At 41.7% G+C, this 21,487-nt stretch overlaps 1 protein-coding gene across 12 annotated transcripts in view; it reads right to left on the bottom strand.

Annotated features, from left to right (window-relative positions):
* The window catches only part of kiaa1109 (KIAA1109 ortholog), a 108,498-nt gene that overhangs the window by 54,678 nt on the left and 32,333 nt on the right, over window positions 1–21,487 (bottom strand). For 11 of the 12 annotated variants that reach the window (XM_037746754.1, XM_037746751.1, XM_037746758.1 and 8 more), the window contains 22 exons: window positions 21,334–21,453; window positions 20,401–20,726; window positions 18,120–18,370; window positions 17,525–17,765; window positions 16,494–16,985; window positions 14,672–14,945; window positions 14,424–14,561; window positions 14,175–14,245; window positions 13,348–13,521; window positions 11,998–12,118; window positions 11,521–11,670; window positions 10,809–10,936; window positions 9,051–9,253; window positions 8,592–8,792; window positions 8,251–8,462; window positions 6,953–7,104; window positions 5,699–5,849; window positions 5,334–5,486; window positions 4,868–5,108; window positions 4,510–4,658; window positions 1,649–1,880; window positions 316–477 (listed from right to left, as the gene is read on the bottom strand). In XM_037746754.1, the coding sequence (XP_037602682.1) occupies window positions 316–477; window positions 1,649–1,880; window positions 4,510–4,658; window positions 4,868–5,108; window positions 5,334–5,486; window positions 5,699–5,849; window positions 6,953–7,104; window positions 8,251–8,462; window positions 8,592–8,792; window positions 9,051–9,253; window positions 10,809–10,936; window positions 11,521–11,670; window positions 11,998–12,118; window positions 13,348–13,521; window positions 14,175–14,245; window positions 14,424–14,561; window positions 14,672–14,945; window positions 16,494–16,985; window positions 17,525–17,765; window positions 18,120–18,370; window positions 20,401–20,726; window positions 21,334–21,453 (4,342 nt within the window). The remainder of the gene's footprint in view (window positions 1–315; window positions 478–1,648; window positions 1,881–4,509; window positions 4,659–4,867; window positions 5,109–5,333; window positions 5,487–5,698; window positions 5,850–6,952; window positions 7,105–8,250; window positions 8,463–8,591; window positions 8,793–9,050; window positions 9,254–10,808; window positions 10,937–11,520; window positions 11,671–11,997; window positions 12,119–13,347; window positions 13,522–14,174; window positions 14,246–14,423; window positions 14,562–14,671; window positions 14,946–16,493; window positions 16,986–17,524; window positions 17,766–18,119; window positions 18,371–20,400; window positions 20,727–21,333; window positions 21,454–21,487) is intronic. The other variant, XM_037746753.1, reaches the window with a different exon arrangement.

Genomic DNA, 21,487 nt, shown 5'->3' with positions numbered 1-21,487 from the left:
GACCTCCTTCTGGACTGTTAACAGTTGGTAGTGGTTGGTAGTGGAAGTGGTTGCCAGGAGAATCCAGTGGGTCTAGTAAAACTACTGTACTAAGTAAAGCGTGAAGGTGTTAACAATAAGCATCAACTCGAACAGCATTGTAATAAAACATTAATAGTTTATCCTCAAGGTTCCACAGAAGTGAGTTCATCTGAACTAACTGGAATACTCATCTAAATATTAATGGATTTTCTGAATAAAAATAAGATTTTTAATAAATATACAATGAGGATTTGACAAATGGAAAACACCCTTTCAAGACAAACAATGTCTGACCTGTCTGCAGGCTGTTGTGCTGGGAGCGGTTAACCGGCGAGTCCTGGACGACGGCCCCCGTCCTGTTGCCCACAGCGTTGGACATCCAGTTGTAAAAGCTGACGGAGGAGGGCTCCGACAGCAGCGGGTGCTCCGTCAGCATGTCTGTACCCAAACTGTTTCCTGAGCCACAGAAGAAAGAGATTGAGAGCACATTACATCATGGAACACACTACAAAAAAACTGGACATCAAAGAAAATACCAACTGATGTTCACGGATAATTTTTCATCTTGCATCATCGAGGCATGTGTGGTTGATGTAAATTTAAATTTAGGGATCATAAAAGTTATGACAAAGACAGGGGTTGTGTCCTAAATTCCATACTAACATGCTATTTAGTACGCTAAAACACTATGTGAGATGTTTTAGTACGTCCGAAACCTTCGTATGAAACCAATAGTACTCATATTGCATACTGTTTCCAGTGAAATATTGGAGTATGCAACGCTTGACACTACGGCAGCAGAAATATCCCACAATGCAATGTGGTAGTGACGACAACATTCATAACAAACGTTGACAGACAGCTATGTAACGTCAATAACGCTTAAATTTAAGTGTAAGTAGAGAAAAATTTTCACTTTGCTAGGAGTAATATATTTCTTAAATCTGTTCAGACTTTGATTCTCACAAATCAGGTTGTTACAGGTTACCTTGGTTACGTAACTCCAACTGGCAAGGAGGCTCTCAGGACGATGTAAATTACTGCTCAGTGCGTCCGAATAGATACATACTACTGTTTATTAACAAAAGTAGGTTGAATGACACATATTGGGTATTTTAGTGCATAGTATGCGATTTTGGACGAAGCCAGGGTGTGTTCAATTTTCAAGCTCTCACACAATACACACACACACACATTCTCATAAACAGTCATGGTCTTTTACTACAACGAGGAATCCAAACCCTTCTTTTTACACTTCTTTTTCTTATGCAGTTCCCTCTCTGGTGTGTTTTGTTAGACAGTGTTGCAAAAGCTTGAATGTAGTATTTCTGCTTTCATGAAGCAAAGTGATATCAGCAGGGGTCGCTGAATGTTGAGAGTGTGAAAGAAAGTAAATAACTCGTAGCACTCTGCGTATTAGTTCACTGTGGGCATGTGCTCGAAGAGCGACCAAGCTGTGAATCTATTTTGGTTTGTTTTTTATTCACCCTATTGAACGGTAGAGGTCAGCCTTGCAGCAAAAATGATAAGGAGACTTTTTACATGTTGTAATCAACACTATTCTGCGGTTACTAGAACCTTCCACATTCTCGTGATCAGCGACAGTGCGACATAACATCAGCGGTACCTGTGCGAGTGAGGGAGCCGCTCTTGGCTGCGGTGGCGGCAGACGGCTCGTTCCTCTGAGGCATGCCCTCCAGCAGGTTGTGCAGACTCCGAAAGCTGCCTGTCAGATTACTCAGGAGGCTCTCCTTCCTGGGGCTGTCCTTAGCTGGCAGGCCTGCGCGGCTCACATGGGCCGGTGAGTCAGCCGCCGTGTCACCGCTAGTGTAGCTCAGCGACTGGTATGGATGGGAGCCCTGGGTGTGACAAACGTACAGATTATGTTCACACTATACCACTGCCTGTGGCTTTTTATGTTCCAAAGATGAGTGGGATGCGTGGTGACAGCCACGATCCGTTATGGAAATAGTCTGAAGTCGAGGTAATACTTTTTTTGACAAAAGAGCTGAATAGCAGACCGTGAGATGGGATGAACAAAACATTATTTTATGAGGAAAATGTCATCTCTCCACACAGTGCCAGCTCACATCCCTCAAGGCTGTCATACAGTGGAATCACCTTCACACCACAGTCACGACAGCACTGTCTGCTGTGAAATGTCATTTTCTAACTAGAAAGTACTAACTAGTAGTACTACTAGTACTTTTTCAGGGCTGCAACTAATGATTACGTTCATTATTGATAAATCTGGTGATTATTTCATTGATTAATTGATTAACTGTTTGGTCTATAAAAGGTTAGATGATGTCAATGTCTGTTGCTTGTTTTGTCCAATCAACAGTCCAAATGTCAAAGGTATTAAATTGACCATCATAGATGAGACATTCGAGGAGTTGGAGTCACTGAATTTTTGGCATTTTTGCTTAAAACTGTTTTATTAAAATAGTTGCTGATTAATTTCCTCGATCGATAATTAGTCGATCGACTGATCGATTAATTTCAACTATACTGTTTTTGGTTTAGTGTATTTGGATTTTATTTTTTCCATTTTGGGTTCAGTTCTACGGAAGCCCTGAGAGGCAAGTTAGATTTCTTTAAAGTCTGATCTAAATAGTTTTCTGTCGTGTGTTTATGACTTGAGAACAGTTGAAAAAAAAACAGTTTTGTCGGGATCATTTTTCTCAGTTACTTTTTTTTTGGTAATAGTGCCTGAAGTGCATCACTACCCCATGTTCTACGTAGGACTAAACGCGTTCATTTTTTTTCCTAACGGCAGATAAGCGCAGATTGAAATAAACTTCTAGCCAAAAGAAAGGCATGACAGTAAAATTAAAAGTCACCTGGAAGGAAACATGAATGCTTTTAGTCCTTTTTAGAACATGGGGTAGCGGTGCAAAGTGAGTACTTCAACAACAAACTCTCACAAAAGCAAAAAAATGATCCTGACAAAAAAAAAAAAAAAATCAGCCTTAGAAAATGGATAACCAGAATTATAATTTTTTTTTGCTTCCTTACAGTACTGTTCATGTCCTCCAGGAAGGTAAAAAGAGTATTCCCCAAACAAGAATATATCTTCTTTGTGTCTCTGATAGTTCGCTATGTTAACCTCCTCCTCCTTTGGGAAAAGTGATATAACTCTTGCCAAAACATCCTGGTTGCTACAAAGTATGTCTTTTCAAAAACGTATGGCTGCACAGGAAGATTTTTCATGTACTGGCAACCTCACATCTTTTTTCTTTGAAACTCTCTCTCACTGGACGACTAGGCTGGGTTTAAGGAAAACTGCATACTGTTCTGGTTTACAAACAGTGTGATACAGTACTGGTGTGGAAATGTGTAGAGCTGAAACGATTAGTCAATCAATCAATTACTCAATCGACGGAACATTAAATCGGCAACTACCTTGACAAGCGATTAACATTTTAAGCAAAAGTGTCAAAAAGCTCTACAACACATTTTTAATCTAAATCTAAAGGCAAGGCAATTTTGTTTATAGAGTAGGTTATAGATCTTTACAGGAGCATAGGAATATATCAAACATAAGACGTTAGACGCATAAGAAAACATTAAAATGTCATTTAAGAGATTAAAACGAATACAAAAAGCGAGAAAAGGCAGATAACTAGTTAGATTAGATATAAATTGCATTTTAAAAAGCAATAAAAACAAAAAGCAAGAGCATGCAAATAAATAGTTCAAGGTTAAAAATAAGTTAAGTATCTAATTTATTGGAAATCCGCAGTAAACAATGATGCTGATTTAAAAGCTGACATAAATGAGCTGACTGTTTTAGCAGACCTCAGGTATTCAGGAAGCTTGTTCCACAGGTGGGGAGCATAGAAACTAAAAGAAGAATCATCTGACTCTAAAAGAGCATCATGGCATGAAGATGTCCTGGATTGCGAACAGAGTCAGATTTTTACTGCGGCCCAAAGGCTTTCGATAAATACTAGACTTAAAACGACTCGATACATCTGGATAATGAGAACTTACATTACCCCTTTAAAGACAAATACATTTAATCCAGACATCCCGTGTTAAATGCCGAACTCTACTGAAAAAACGTCTCATGTCCCTCACATCAGCCACTGGCTTAAAGAAATGGTCTATATTGTATATTCATTTTTAAGTTCCCAATAAACAAATGCTTTATAAAAAATTAAAAAGGCAAAAAAAACAACTTCCTTTAGCTTCTCAAAGGTGAATATATTCTAGGTTTCTTAGTCTTATATGATAGGAAACTGCACTTCTTTGGGTTTTGTTCAGTTGCTTGGACAAAACAAGGTGTATGCTGACATTTTATAGACAAACAATTGAGAAAATAAACTGCAGATGAATCAATAATGTAATGTAAATAATGGTAGTTGGCCCTAGAAATGTGTAGGGTTGCATTTGTTAGATATACCTGCACAATCTCATGCAACCCAGTATGGATTTACAACAGAAAACTGGGACATAAAGATACACTGATTGACAAAGTTGTACCTTTATCCTGAGTGCAGACTCGTTGTGCGTATGAGACTTGGACAGTTTCCTCATGATCTCCACTCCGCTGACGGGACCAGAGTTGGCTTCTTTGGGCGGGGGGCGACTGCAGGCTCCCTCCAGCAACATGGTGTGTTCACTCACTGTGGCTTCACAATAACGACATAAAATAAAACTCCGAGAAGAAACCACATTACTCATTCATACCGTATCGGTTATGTCTAACAAGTGGTAACAGTCTATTTATATCTGTGCTATACACTGAGAAGTGGAGGTTAAGAGTTCCCCTGCCCATCTGCTGTAACAGATGGGTGGGTCAAAAAACGGTATCAGCACACTGAAAGCTGTAAGTTCCCACCTGCGTCGAATTCGAATTCGGCTCCGTCGGCGCTGGTGTCGCTCTGCAGCGCGGCGCCGTTGTCCAGGCCCAGGATGGTCTCGCCCAGGCTCTGCTGAGGCTCCTTGGGTTTGGCAAGCTGGTTGGGCCTCATCAGACCGATAGCTTTGAAGCCCTGAGTAACCACTATAAATTTCATCCACTGTCTGGCCAAAGCAACCAGACCCTTCTTTAGAGTCACAAGGGCTGGAACCCCATCATTCTGGGATGGAAAGGAGAACTGGATTAGTGCCACCGGTAAGGGATTAATTAAAATAGCGAAGCGCAGCCAAGAGCACTTAATGCCACTTAAAATAATTGGCAGTTACTTTTTGTAAGTTCAAATGAGACCATATCAATTTTAGTAGCCAATTAACTACACATGGTCAAGTTGGAGAGTTTCCGAAAATGAAGATAATAAAGTTAAATTCGTAGGCCTCGCACTTACCATGGTGGCCTCCTCAATGACTGAGTAGTCGGCCTGCTGCAGATAGCGGTGAAGGATGTTACAGAGCATACAGGAGGGATTCTCGTGAAGGTAGCGGGCTCGTTTGGTCACGCGGTTGTACTTGCTCCGGATGGGGATGTGGATGCTCTTTTTCTGTTTGGGGGAATGACACAAAGAGCTAAAATTAAAGAAACTAGTGCACATACAATCAAGTAAATTTAGATGTTACATTTACAAGCTGATAAAAAGCTGGTTTGATTTAAAAAAAAAAAAAAAATGCGGATGCATTAAATGCAATCAGAGGATACTGGACTTTTCTCTTCATATGGGACAATTTGTTTGGGTCTACAGAGGTCATTGCTGACCTCAAGAGCTTCGGTCATGATGCAGCCCATGACGGCGCACACGCGCAGTGTTCCCTCCATGTCCAGTTTACGTAGAGAAGATTTGAGCTGGTCGATGGGAACCAGCCAGGCTCCGATGGCGGGTGTTGCTGTGCTGAGCAGATTCAACTGCCTGTAAACACAACGGAGAGTCAGAAGATCTTTGATCACCTTAGAATAACTATTGATCAATCTATCTTGATGTATAGTTTTTTTTCTCTAGTTTCAGATAAAACACAGCAAGTAATATATTATCATGATGTCATCAACTTTTGCCAAGATGTATCTGACAAGTTGGTTAAGAATTGATTTCTGTTCTTATATTCTCAACTGCAGACACAAGATATGTGCTACAATTGCTTCTGAAAAACTCAGACCTGTACCTGACCTGTGAGACTGACAGATCGGTGTCAGCAGCAATGTTGCTGATGCAAACGGCTGCCAGGGGGAACAAAAGTTGTCTTTAAAAAATTGTCTGGCGAGAATTTTTATAAAAAACCTCTCTCCAGCAGATAATAGGACACATTGGGCCTCATGCAGGAAGTGATATAAGAACAAATTTCCTCTCATTTTTGTTCGTATCCACAATTTGTTCTTATTTTGTTAGTGCACATTGATTTCTGGGATTCTCTTCTTACCTTAAAAAAATTAGGGCCGTCAATCGATTAAAATATTCAATAGCGATTAATCGCATGATTGTCTATCCATTTATCTAGTTAATCATATGTTTACTTTGTTTAAGGTTATTTAACAATATCTCAATTACACTAATGCTGAAGTTCTTCTTACAGCCTTTTCTTGGCGCCATCTCTCCAATTCTTTGGCATGTGCCAGACACCTGTCCTTACATAGTATTTAAGGGGCATTACCTATTTTAATAATAAACAATCGACCACACGCCTCCAATTTATGGTCGAGTGGAATTCGTCATTCAGCACACCTGGGTAATAGCAGATTTGGATGGTTAAGAACGTTCGGTGCATCTGGAGCTGACTTCAGACTCTTCAAACTCTTATTTTTTTATCTCAACAGAAAATTAAGGGAAACTATAAGAGAAATTTAAGAGAATGTTGCTAGTTGAGGCCCAATCTCACTGCCACACAACTGACACTTATAGCTCAACAACATGTTTTTTTCCTAAATGTGTTGAACATCTAGTTTTAGCACAAATCATGGACTTACTGTATGTGAAAGCATTTGTGTAAAGAGGTCCATATGTATCATTGGGAGTCGTACCTGGAGATGGCCTGCGAAGGCGAACGCACGTTCGTGGGAGCAGCAAAACTGAACCAGATCTCCCTGATGGTCAGCTTCATGCTGCTGGAGTCAGGCGGTGGGGGCATGAGGGGAAGGTCCTTCTTCAGGTCATCTGACTCGACTCCTTCGTCCTACAGAGCACAAGAGAACGCCGGGATTCAATGGGTGGATGAGACTGGCTGGTGGGAATGAGTTCCAGTATTGCAGCTTTGGAATAGATTTACCGCTATCCTCTGTAACTGGAGCCACAACACAATCCCAACACCATCACCTGATTATAGCTTTGATTTGCCATCGTTGCTAATTTTCAAGATCAGAGTGGATCTTTCTTAGTTTGATGACTTTAATCTCTTTCTTCTTGCTCTTATTTCGAATGAATGTAACTTTTTGATAACCGTCTGAACCAGGCTTATTGAAGTAATTTTGTGTGAGCAAGAATATTACTCAAATCTGAATCAAAGACTGGCAATAGGCAGCGATATTTGCAAAAATAATAACATAGAAACAATGAAAATAAAGAGAAAAAAAAATAATAATCCACCACTTTAAAATGACACTGGCCGCATATGTGCATCTCACTTCAGATCAGTGCAGTAGAGCTTTGATTCTATGTTAACAAGTTCACACCCACATGCAATCTCTATGTCATTTAGGAGCTTGTAAGCTTGCCCTACGTTACGTTTTAACACAATAAGCCGACAGCTGCAGATAAAATGAAGAAGAAATCGGCTCAAAGAGAATTAATTTTCTCCTCACATTAAGTGAAAGTTTGAGGTCACTGTCAGCGGAGCTAAAAAGGCTTTTTCATGTGTTTGTCGGCCTCAGGAAAATCAACTAAAAGAGGATGTCAAGCTCTGTGACACTAAAATGCCACGGTAAAAACTCAGATATTAACTGGGTTTAAACTTTAAAGGGGACCGTTTATGCTTTTTCCCTTTCCTTTAGTGTGATATAAAGTTTTTTGGGGAATGTAAAAAGGTCTGCAAAGTTACATAGGGTACTATTCTCCCCCCCTGAATTGCCTGAAACGCCTTGCTTGAAGTCCCGCCTTTTCTTACGTAACGTAGCGATGTCACCAAGTAACACATTTGCATAATACCTGCCTAGCAGCTAGTTTGGCACGCCCTCAAACAAAGCTAGTTTGGGTAGGGTTAAAGCAAGTTTGGTGTTGGTTCCAACCTAGTTTGTTATTTAACCTGAGCAAAAAAAGAATATAAAAAAACGGAGGTACGCCATTTTTTTAGCCATTTTACAGTAGCATTCTCCGCATTTCTCACCTGGTCTTCTGAGTCCGAGTTTTCATTGGCATCCGAGGCGGGGCTGATAGCATCATTTGGCAGGTTGTCATCAGAGACGTCGGTGCTGTAACCGCTTCCTGTCTGAGAGCCTGTCGAACCATTGGACTTGGACATGCCCGTCTTCCCCCCAGTGTCTGAGCGTCCCATCACACCAAAGGAATTGTAAAGAATGGCTCCTGACTGACGGCCCCCTGCAACACAAAGTGTAATATATTCACAAATCTGTACACAAATTCCCTTCATCCCTCCTGATACAACTCTTCTTTGGGCTTTTTTTTTTTTTGTATCGCTACGTCTCGATGTAAGTAATGTTTTTTTACCTTTGACTGTGAGGTTCTCGATGCCACATTCAAACATGATCCAGCCCCATTTCTCAAGAGACGTCGCGGAGCGGCCGAGATCGCCCCCTGCAATCTGGGCGTCGGTTTCGTCCACCATTGAGTACTCCTCCATTTCCTCCAGGCCAAACAGCACTTTGGACTTCTCAAAAGGGATCGCTGTGATGGCACATGTGCCAATGTCTACGAAAGCAGAAGAAACAACGCAACTGTTAGAAAATATTACATTATTATGAAGTTCCCTGTTACACATTTTGACAATAAAGTACTCGGGGAGAACAAAAGAAATCTGAAAATGACAAAAGTCAAAGGGTCTCAGTATTTTGCCTCGTACTGTAGGTCAAATGAGGGCACTTTTGCAGACTGTCTTGGGACAGGTAGTATAGTATATTAACAGAGGTTGTAGGTTATGTAAAAGGTTAGTCGTCCTCCTGAACCAACCTGTGGAGTCGAGGCCTCGCAGCTGGCTGTGGATGCGGTGGATGTTGAGCCTGGCGGCGATCTCTTTGCCTTTTTCGATGCCGGCGTTGGAGCGCAGCGAGCCAGAGGACTGAGGCTGCATCTTGGTGGCCGAGGCGTACTTCTCCAGCATGACGGACGGTCGGCCATGTTCCGTGGTGTTGGGCGTCTCCTCTACAATACCCCTGAAAAGAGTAGAAAGAAAATGTGTGTTTATATTTGAGCTTGGCTGCCTTTGTGCCTCACTGCTGATGTCAGCGTCAAAAAACTGCCATAAAATTATTATATATTAATATCATTTTCCACTACACAGAGTTAAATCTTTTAACCAACGTCAGTCCTGAATATCACTACCAAATATTCATTCATTTTCAGAATTCAAACCATTTTAATGCATGTTTGTTTACATTATGCCACTGTTGTTGTTTTTTTTAATCAAGAAAACATTTAATTATTGTTTGTATACTAAATACTAGGGGGAATTGTTTTTTCACAGTCTGGGATATGCCAGTGTTTAACATCGATTCTGATGCATTTGTACTTTTTATGCAGGAAACCTACACAATCTGGTGGGAAATAGTAAACACTACAATTTTGAAGTCAGACCTCGAGATTGAAAGCCGGATATAATAGAATGCATGACTTTATGCTGTAAATGGATGTAGGATCAATAATTGTGGTTTCAATGGGGACATTTTTGTCCTTAAAAGTCTGGGTGTCTGTATTTTGGCCACAGTTTATTTTAGACTTTTTAGAGGAGCTGAGGTTTCCAAAATAATAAAAAAAAATAGAATAAAACTCACCTCCATGCTAAGATTTATGACATATGCAATAAAACAGTTATTTAAAAAATAAATAAATAAAAAAGCCAAAACTATACCAAGTGAGGCACATGTCAGATGTTGTGGAGTACAAGAAATACACTTTGTTGATTTTGTGCTTTAAACACTTTGGTTCAGAGTACAAAACAAACATCACCTTTTGGAAATGAGAATTAGTTGAATGAATAGAAGAATACAAATCTAAGTGAATTATTCCCAAATTCCCAAAGATTGTCACCCTACTGAATTCGTTTTAAGGTGAATGGCACTCCAAACAACCACAACTGAATGTGCCAGCAGGCATTTTGAAGTAGTGATGCACTGCACCGATCCGACTTTTTTAGTCCCGATAGCAGTACCTGGGCTTTGGTGTATCAGCCGATACCGAGCGAGCACCAATCCGATAGCAGTATTTAATAAATAAGCTGTATGCCTCGCTGTGTGGGATCATTTATTTTATGTGTACTGTAAGGCAACAACAGGCTTAAATATTGCTTTTTTAACTTAATAAAAAAAAAAATGTAACAAATAAATAATTAAATATAAATTTACTGAATTTTATTTATCATTAAAAAAATAAATCGTACACCAGCAACTTGGTAATAAAATCTTCAAAATTAACAGGAATTACAGTGTAAACCGTTTTAATGCAGCAACAAATTGGTCAAAACGTACACAGATATTAAAATTCCAGTATATAATGTATATAGTATATAAAGTTAGAATTTAATTGAATAGATCGCCCCCATTGTCATCGATATCCGATCCACTTATTTGAGTCAGAATCGGCCTGATATCCGATATCTGTATTGGTGCATCCCTATTTTAAAGCATGTATAGCAGATACGTACTCCAAAAAGCTTAGTAATTGTACACACACATGCAAACACAGTGACATGAGGAAGAGTGGAGGCGTTACCTGTTCATTCTGAACTGGGTGGCGATCCTGTCGAAGCAGAGCGCCACCAGAGAAACGTGTGTGACACACTTATTGGAGCACGACGGCGACCCCTCTTCTACAGAGGCCTGCAGGAGGCAAAGGTTCACCTGCAGGAGAGGAGAACCAAACAAAAAGACAACTAAACAAAGCTGAACTAAACCCCACTGCGCTGAAAGTATCGTTCTCTAATAAATAACTTGAAAAAACGGAATGCTGTATACCTAAATAATAGCCATGCCCACAAGAATATCTTTTAAAAAGAGAAATTATTGTTCCACAGGGAAGAATAAAAAAAGATTAGTATACTGTGTGCGGCTATTTTTCCCCAAATGTAACATTGTTTTGGTGTTTTTCTATATGAAGATATACAGAGGGCAGTAGAAAAATCTATATTGCAATAGTTACAAGTGAGAAAAATGTATTATCTATCCACTCAAACTTTTAGTGCAAACAGACTCTAACTTCCCTTCAGTGGAATAAAAAAAGAAGAATCTGAATGGTTTTGATGGTATATGCTATATTTCATAGAGGTACTATTCTACACAAATGCTGAGCGCATTGTATATTCATAGTCTGAATGTAAAGCGACATCAGTGCTCATGAATCTGTGCTTGTTCTTGAACTTCTCTTGGTCGGAGCAGAGCTCGAGGAACGCTGCTGGCCTCTCATTATTCCGGGTCACGGGTCTTACCTTGGGGATGGAGACATTGGCTTGGAGGCCCTTGATTTTCACATTATCCGGTTTGACGGACAGGTCGGTCTGGCCCTGGGTGATGTTGAGGGAGCCAGGGGTCGTGCCCTCTGTCTTGGACAGCTTGTGCTCCTGCTTGCCTGTTTGGCTCTGTGGGGATCCCAGATCCAAAACAGTTATCAGGCAACAAAAAAACACTTTGAAATTGGGAAGATGATTTGTGTCAAATCTCAAAACCATTTAGAATATCCATCCATCTGTTGCCGCCTAACTAACACATTTAGAATAGAAACACTTATTTCATACTATTGATAAATAATTGAGCGGCACATCTGACACTATCACAGGAATTACAGCTTCCCCTTTGTGATTGGAATCAACTAATATTAGAGTCAACATTCAAAAACCTCCATCATGATGAATAAATATTAACACAGTCGAGCTATATTGCTCTGTTCTGTTCACTGTTGTGCTTACGGATTCGGTGACTGTGGACTTGCTGATCTGATAGGCTTCATTGAGGACTTTCCCATGCAGGTCATCCAGAATGCCTGCGGGATGACGGATACTGGCAAAGTGGACCATGGATTCGATGTACCTGAAAGAGACGAAACAGACATACAGCTCTAATAAAACAATACCATTTCATAGGGTTATAGGTATTTTGTTTTAATTATTTATAGTTGTATCACAAAGTGTTTTATCAGAGCTGATTCTGATGTAAAAATTGCCCTTTCCAAGTGTAATCAAATTTACGATGTCAGTACTTGGAAGTTTGGCCTCTCTTCAACCTCCAAGCTGCAGTTTACTCATCTCCACGCTGCACTAGCCAAGAGCTAAGTGCTTATAAGGCCATTGTAAACCCGGCACTGTTAGCCTTTGGCAAACTAAGGATCCACACTGGTAGGCAACCAAGAGCGAGACCAGACTCTGAAGCCCCGTCAGCAGGAATTTTAGATCCAAGATGAAGTGTGCATAGGGATTAAATTGTCTTAAAGGGATAGTTAACATTTTTTGAAGTGGGGTTGTATGAGGTACTTATCCATAGTCAGTGTATTACCTACAGTAGATGGCAGTCGGCATGCCACCAGTTTGGAGAAACAGAAAGGAGTACCGAAACAGGGGCAAACCAATGTGCTGCTGTGGACGGGGTCGGCAGCAAAACGCATTTTAGACACCAGTTTAAGTGTATTTCGAATATTTTCACTGCTTTACCTTGCCGTCAGACAGCCCTTTCCGACAATTCCAATGTATCCATCTATGCTGACTCAAAACCACCAGACTCCATTGACAAAAATAGTAATTTTACCTCGCACAACACGGGAGGTTGCTGGTCTACGGCTGCCTCAATCGGTTAGTTTGTTTGTTTGTTGTTGTTCAAATTAACCCTTTAAAACATCAAAGTCACACAATAACACAAACAAACTAACCGATCGATGCAGCGGTAGACCAGCAAATCCTGTGTTCTGTGTGAGTAAAATTACTGTTTTTGTCAATGGAGTCTGGTGGCTTTGAAGAGAGCATAGATAATGGCTTCAGTCCACTGTTGGCTCTCTAACGGAGAGGTGAAGTGGGGAATATATTCTAAATATAGCGTACACTTAAACCGATATTGACTTTTTTAGGTGGCTTAAATAGATTTTGCTGCCGGCCCCGTCCACAGCAGTACATTGATTTTCTCCCTTGCCGGTACTGCTGTCTGCCTCTCCAAACTGGGAGCGTGCCGATCGTCATGTACTGTAGATAATACAGTGACCATGGAGCATCTGAACTATCCCTTTAAACAACAAGCACTGATGAAATAAAACTACATGAAGCATAGAATACCTGTCCAGGGATTCAGCCACAAGGGGGGTGAGCACCACATTGACGGCTCCCTTCACCTCCACGATGGCAGTGGTCCTGGTCTGAGCCAAGGGCTGCTCCAGAGTCCAGTCATCTGTCGTGGTGTCCTCATCTGTGTTCTCCATGGCCCTCTTATCCAGTGGGGTATATGGTGTACTGTGGAGGAACAAAGAGAAAATCTCTGATCATACATTATATATTAAAGAGGACCTATTATGTTTTTGTGCTTTTTCCCTTTCCATGTGTTATATCGTTTTTTTGTGCATGTAAAAGGGAGTTATTCTCCCCCACAGAAACACTACTCCTGAACTGCCTGAAACGCCTTGCTTGAAGTCCCGCCTTTTCTTCCGTAACGTGGTGATGTCACCAAGTAACACATTTGCATGATACCTGCAAAACGGCTAGTTTGACACGCCCTCAAACAAAGTTAGTCAGAGTGGAGCTGGAGTCCGAAGAATTTAGTTAAGTTGACCAATCACAACAGAGTGGGCCAGCTGACGAATCAGAGCAGACTGGGCCGGTATGAGAAAATGAAAGCGTATTTTGAACATTAAAGCATGTAAACATGTTCTAGTAGAAACCCAAAATACAAGTATGCACCTGAAAATGAGCATAATAGGTCCTCTTTAATAATAAAAAACACAGAATATGTTGCTACTTGAAAGGACAGTGTGAAGCAACACATAGTAATATTACTGCTGTTGAGTACACGGAGATAGACAAATACAAAAAACACCCTTTCTTGAGTGGATAGGTTTTGACTGTAAATACTAAGGGTAAGCTGGGTGAAAACAATGTGTCTTAAATACCTGTTGTTCTCTCCCATCAGCTGAAGTCCTCTGTCCAGTAGAGAGCTGGCTGAGAGGCCCTGCTTTATCACCTGTAATATAAAAGAAAATGTTACACCCTAAACCAGATGTCCTGGGTGTATTGGGGATGGGCACATATAACCATTTAACAGCCAATACCAAGACAACATTCTGAAGTTCAACTATAGTATTACATGCTGATTTATCTCACTATATGCACACAAAGACTGTTAGTTATTAGTCAAAGACCTTAAAGCTGGGAACAGAGAGCTGGTCAAAGGAGGCGGCGCTCTCCTCGCTGGTAGGTGTGTCCAAATCTAAGGGGCGGTGCAGAGAAGACTTGGAGGTCCTCTTATTGGTGGGCTGCTTGACAGACCAATTTGAGACCTGGCGGAGGTGAAGTAAAGAGAGTTTTGATTGAACCAAAGAAGTAATCACAGTGAAAATAAACAGGCTAGGCATTAGCATTAGTTTCTGCTTTCATAAAAAGCCATTACCTGGTAGTGGGCTAAGTAGCTCTGGTAGCACGCCATGACGTGGGGCTGGCGGGTCACAGGTCCGGGTTCAGCCGTCTTCTCCGCCTCCACTGAGCTCTCCTCCTCCATGGCCAGGGCTGAGACGAAGGAGGCCTGGGATGTGTGGCTGGGCAGGGGCTGGGGCGGCAGCGGGGGCAGCATCGGGGGCATGGGCAGGGGACGTGGCTCAGTGATCAGCTCCCCGTTGAGAACGTAGGTGAGGGGACCCTCGACACTGTGGTAGATGGAGCTCCGGCTGGGGGGGGGGGGGGGTTACACAGTTACAGCCAAGCAAATCGTGAATATAGATTACAAGTGTATGACTTTGGTGTTTCACAATAACACAAACAATCTAACAGATCGAGGCAGCGGTAGACCAGCAACTCCTGTATACTGCAAGGTAAATTTACTGTTTTAGTCAATGGAGTCTCGTGGCTTTAAAGCACCAGATAACAGCTTCATTTACCTGCCGGAAAAGTCAGTCTGACGGAAAGGTAAAGCGGTGAAAATATTCTTTATATAGCGTACACTATAACTGATATTGATTTTTTTTTAGGTGGGCCTTTATTTTAGGTGGCTAAATTGCGTTTTTGCTGCCGGCCCCGTCCACAGCAGTACATTGCTTTGATCCCACGTCAGTACTCCTGTCTGCTTCTCCAAACTGGTGGCATGATGACCGTCATCTATTGTAAGTAATACACCTACTATGGATAAGTACCTTTTACAACACCACTTCAAAATATCCAATCTATCCCTTTAAGAATGGCCACATTAAGCACCTTTTTAACCAGGATGCCAGCCAGAATCTATGGTACCACTTTTCTGTACATGTTTTTATATGTTCTTGAATTCAGCCTTTACATTTCCATAGGTTTGTGCCGGTTGAAACCTTTCACAAGACTGAAATGATTATGTGTGTTTGTGTGGAGGCTGTATCAATCAAAAAGCGTGTTGCAATCAATGTGAGAACATTTTTGGGTAATAGAAAAATGACAAGGTAGTAGCAGAGCAAAGACTGAAATCCAATTTGCGAAAACACAGCGGCAGTAAGTGGCTGCCCATGGATCAAACATCTCATTTGCTACAACCCCTCTACATCACATCCATCCTTGAATGATCGAATCGAAAGTAATAAATGAAAAGCTGCAACGTGTTCAGCTGAGGGGCAAGTTGCTTAACACAATGAAATGCAAAACTTGTTGGGTATTAAACATAACACGGTTAATGTATTCCTGCATATTGTGCCATAAAACCATTTCACAATCGTTGCAAAGATGTCAGTGTGAGTCATCAGAAGTTATATGATGCTGCTTGTTTTTCATTCTAATCTATAATGGTTTCCAAGTACAAGACCTTGTAATCTTTTCACTACACTACAATAATACCTTTGAAATTTCACAGTAACATCCCTAAGAAGGGAGACACTTCATGAAAAATCGAATTCCTGCATTAATCGCAATCTCAAAACGTAAATCTTAAATCGCAAATCCTTCAGAATGGCTCCTTTAGCAGCATTTAAAAGGGTAAAACTTCAAGCAATTCAAGTCAGGACTTGCTAGACAGGTCATTAATTCATCTGCTCTTACAGATGAGAAATGAGAGACTCTTTGATGTTACTGCGAGCTGTCTAGACTCTACCATCACCTTAATCCCGTGCTTAGCTTTGTACTTCTTGATCTGACCATCCACCCAGTCTCCTCTCAAATTTTCCAACCCCTTTAACTTTGAGAACTTTTTTGCGAGTTCCACTGAAGCCAAGCTCAATATTCTTTGCTCCCATTTACTAAAGCACATTCAAGCTGACCTGTAGTTCTCCATGTGATACGGGGGCTGCTGCGGCTGCTGCATCTGCTGCCTCCTCTTCTTCTTGCGGCCCGGGTACGTCCCCGGACCCTCGTCGGCGCTGCTTATGGGCTCAAAGTCCTCGGCGGCCGAGAAGTAGGCCTCGCTGTCGGCCACGGACATGCTGGAGTCTGCGGAGCGGTACTGGTGGAAGGTGTTGGAGTCCGCCGAGGGCGTGAAGGGGAAGGAGCCGTAGCTCCTGCGCTGACGTGGCGAATCCAGGACGTTCTCGTCGCTGCGGGAGACCTCGCTGCTGAACTGGACGCCTCCTGCAAGGACTGGCGGAGGCTTGTCGGTGAAGACGGCGGCTGACAGGCTCTTGGTGCTGCCCAGTCGACCCGAGTGCACGGAGGACTGGCGCTTGAGAGGGGAGCAGAGGGGGGAGCGCACTGAGGAGCGATCCTGTGAGCTGTTGGGTGAGACTGGTGAGACCTCCGGGACGTCTCCTAGGGTTCTGCGAAGGGAGAGGAGAAAATAACATTCTGATAAATGACTGTTTGAGGGCATTAAAATTAGATTATATTGCATTTAACCACCTGAGACCTGCCCGCATTCCAGACCGACTTTACTGTCTTTCAGAGGATTTAGCAGGTTCAGTTTTAAAGCTAGAGTGAAGCTACAGATATGAGAAAATTTAAGGAATCCATCGGTAATATGTCATGCTAGCTTTTCGGGAAGGAGGTTAAATAATGCTCGCTCCAAAATTAGGCTAAATTTTGGCGAGGAAAAACTGGCTGAGCTGCATTTCAAATTAATCTTCAGGTTCGCAGCTTTCAGATGATGTACACCACTTCTATGTGACATCTACTGTTGACCTGCTATCTCCCCCTAAAGACCCCCTAAAAAAAGACAAAAACAAGTTTATTGTGGGTGTCAGAGGTAATAAAAAGAAATAAAGAGTAACAACACCCTCGCTGAAAATCCTGCCCTGTAGTGGTTCCTACTGTACATGCTCTGACCGCTTGATATTCACAGTATGTCGATGTTACTCACTCAGCAGGGCTTTTGCCGTTCATGGGGAACATGCGTTCCTCCGTGCTTGGCGAGGGAGTGTCCCTCTCTCCGGCCAGCAGGGGCAACGCGGCACTAGAGGTACTATTTTCTTCAGAGGAAGAGGCGGAGCTGTGGGAGCGCTGGGGCACCTGGAGACTGAGGTGTTGCTGACCACGCCTCTCTGGCAGCTCAGGAGGCAGGCAGGGCGAGTGCGTGTCTGTCTTCAGTCCCACAACTCTCCCTAAGAAAACACACATTTGGTTTAGTAACTGTTGATACTTTTTTTCTGCATCAGTATGTTACATTCAGTATTTTGCACGCCATGCATACATTCTATATTTTATAGTTTTAACATTATCGAATAGGCAGATAAGATAATGATAAAAAGCTCAATATATTATTCAAAATTCCCTTGAAATAAACCCCTAGATAAACCCTGCTATATTACTCCCAGGAGCCCCCTTATGGGAAGAGCAGATTAATTTAACATTGCAGATTTTAACTATACTTAATTTTGCTTGGGGGGCCTACAGAAAAAACCCTCAAGCAACCCTGAGGATCAGGAAATCTATATTAAATCTTTGCAAATGCATACCATCCACTTTGGGCGTTTCCTTGGTAATAATCCACTCCCCCGGCAGTAGCAACGACTGGCCATAAGACATGTCTGGCTCGGCGCTGGAAGAGGAGAACGCAGACGAGGAGGACGGCGTCAGCTCCTCGAGCTTGAAGAATTCCAGGCCCATGTTGGTACCTCCGAAGAACCTGCATCCCCCGAGGCAGCCACAGCGGTTCCTGCTGCGCTTGTTGCGAATGCCACCCTCTTCTGGCCACAGGAACCAGAGTCTGAGGAGAGGAGGGTCAAAGGGAGAGATTATCAAAGAGAATGATGAAGAATGCAGCAAACAAAAACAGGTAGTGGGGTCGCTGAAAGAGACTGAAGCCTTGTTTATACAGAGACATCGTGGTGTGGGCCTCCACCAGATGGTGCGCGAGCTACGAGCATGCACAAAGGCATTTATGTTCAACACTTTGTTCATTGCAGTACTCTCCAAAAACGCCAGGGGGCGTACAAACAAAAAATTCGAGGAAGCAAGAAGTCAACAAGTGTTACCGAAAGAACGCCATAGAACGTGCAACTCCTCAATGCCAAGGAGGAATGGTAAGTAACGGTAAACTCATGAGTCGTATCAAATATTAAAGGACATACTTTATTGCCTTTATACAATCTCTGTAAAGAAAGGACACTCACATATTTGGAAGAACAAATGTATTATAATGAAACAAAGGTTAAATATCCTGTAAATAATTTGATTCTGCTGGTAAAATATTGACTCAAATGTAGATTTTTAAAATATCCTTTTTTTTTTTTAAACATATAAAAACAAATTTGGCCATCTCTCTAAAATCCTGAGAAATATTAATAGTAAAAATGTATTCATTATTTTACTTCTTTTTTAAGTTATTTAATTGTATCAGTATTTGTGTCAGTCATGTCTGAAAAGCTCTGTGCGCGCAGTCAAAGATGCTCTATAACAAAGAAGACGCATTACAAGCTCTGCCAATGGCTTGAAATGGTTGACTCCCTGTCTCCGAAGTGGGCGCGGTCATGTAATACTTTGTAGTTGCTGTATGTGTGTAAGATTTTGTCCAGTCTTGCAGACATACCAGGCACTTGGGAGATAAAATGTTTCACTGGTCTCCCTTTCTTAGTCAATATCTGATAATTGCTTATTACTTCCTTCTTTGTTTCCAGAACTTGGTTCTGCATTGGCATACACTCCCTAGAATCATAAGCGTACATACATACATATTTTCTTTACCATTTTGCATAACCCACGTCCAGTTCGTTTAGCTAAAGTAATAAGAAACATCACGTCCAATTACAAGCCAGACAAGAACATCTGTGCCTATAATGGCTCCCTGCAGACCTTTTATGAATTATGTTGAATCCATTATCACAGTAGTCCACCAGCTGATTATCACACATCATGAGCTGGTTCACTGTACACGACAGCAAATGAATCATCACGCTTTGTTTAAATAGACCTATATTACATTAAGAGCTGCACATCTTATGACGGTATCAGTGACTCATTATAAAGAGGTGTGATACAGCCAGTGAGTCATTTCTACATCAAAGAGAAGTTTCAGCATGTACTTTTTTCTGTAAACAGTGTTTTTAACATCACCGCCGTCCCTTCATTAAACAAATTCACAAATTAAATAAATAAAACTGCTCAGAAATCTCACCACTCAGGCTCTTCCAGCTGCTGGAGAAATTTTGGCTCCCCAGGAAGCCAATTACTACCACGTGTTTTGGGCAGGTCCGAAAGTAAATACTTTTTGGCGTGAGATTTATACAGAATTAGTGACCATATTTGGGACAAATATTGCTTTTAATTGGGAAAAACTCTTTTTTTGGGCGTCTACTTTCTACATCCACAAATATTAAAACAAATACTTATTTGGAAAACTGAGTGTAGCGGATAGAAAAGCAGTTACAAAGACATGACTTAAACAAGACACCCCATCAAGAGAAAGCGCCCTTCTTTTATTTAAATTTGTGTATTTAATTTATTTATTTTATATTTTCTTTATATCAAATGATGATAAAAATCTAAATCAAATTGGATCATTCTGTAAAAGTAAAACAAAAGATGACTGTGTGAACTGTTGCTGTATTGTGATCCCAAATAAAAGGAAATAATGTAAAAAAAAAAAGAAATAAAGGTGAACAACAGTGGCCAATGATATAAACAAGAAGTAGAAGAAAGAACCACAATGCTGAAAAGCTGCTCTCGGGTAGCTGAGGGACACACGCAATGTGAGAAGTGCTTGAAAAAGCAAATAACACATGACAGTTTGTTTTCTACCTTTTGGAGTGAGCGTCGTGTTGCTCCAGAAAATGCCTCTGGACTTCACATTTGGCTGGATGGTCGGCAGCCAGGGCGATGTCCGCCGTGATGAGGTTCAAGTTGACTGAACCCGCCTCCAGCCAGACAGAGCGTCGCAGCAAAGGGGGCTGACCGAGACCTAACGGCTGACCTTGACCCTGCCCGGCCGGCTGCAGCCTGGTCGCCTCGCTGTGCTGCTGCTGCTCAATGTACTGCCGGATGTTTACGTCCTGCACCACTGCGCTGATGCCTTCTCCCACCGCCTGGTTGTGCAGGTTGCAGTTGGCTACGCGAATGATAGCCGTCTGGGGTGGAAGGGGGGAGGAAAAATTAAAGATATTTACACACAAATTAAACAGCATATTCACAAACTGACATGGATTTAAACTGCTATAAATACATATCTTTAGTTAAAGAGGACCTATTGTGCTTATTTTAAGGTGCGTACTTGTATTTTGGGTTTCTACAAGAACATGTTTACATACTTTAATGTTCAAAAAACGCTTTGCTTTTCTCATAGCAGCAGTGCTGTAACACCTCTTTTGACCCTCTGTCTGAAATGCTCTGTTTGAGTCTGCTCTGATTGGTCAACCAAACCAAACTCTTTGGACTCCGTTCCAGTTCCGCTGTAACTAGTTTGTTTGAGGGCAAGCCAAACTAGCCTCTAGGGAGGTATTATGCAAATGTGTTACTTGGTGACATCACCACGTTACAGAAGAGAACGAACTTCAAGCAAGGTGTTTCAGGCAGTTCAGGAGCAGTGTTTCTTTGGACTTTGGGCTGTGTAACTTTGCAGACCTTTTACATGCACAAAACACTACACAACACACTAAAGGAGAGGGAAAAAGCACAAAAGCATAATACAGTAGGTCCTCTTTAAAATACTATACATAAATGGTTGGTGCTAAATACCTTTATGTTTGCAGCGCAGCCGTGCTCCACAACGAAGAGGTCAACTCCGTCCATGGCCAGTCGGGTCATGGTGTATTTCAGCTCCTCTGATGTGCGACAGTGACCCGGCAGGCAGCTCAGCTGAAAAAAAACAACCATCATTTAGTACCAGAAA

This window comes from Sebastes umbrosus, chromosome 16 (assembly GCF_015220745.1).
Source record: "Sebastes umbrosus isolate fSebUmb1 chromosome 16, fSebUmb1.pri, whole genome shotgun sequence".
Taxonomy (NCBI): domain Eukaryota; kingdom Metazoa; phylum Chordata; class Actinopteri; order Perciformes; family Sebastidae; genus Sebastes; species Sebastes umbrosus.
The sequence above is the reverse complement of the archived record's forward strand: the minus strand, read 5'-3'. Positions and strand labels throughout refer to the sequence as shown.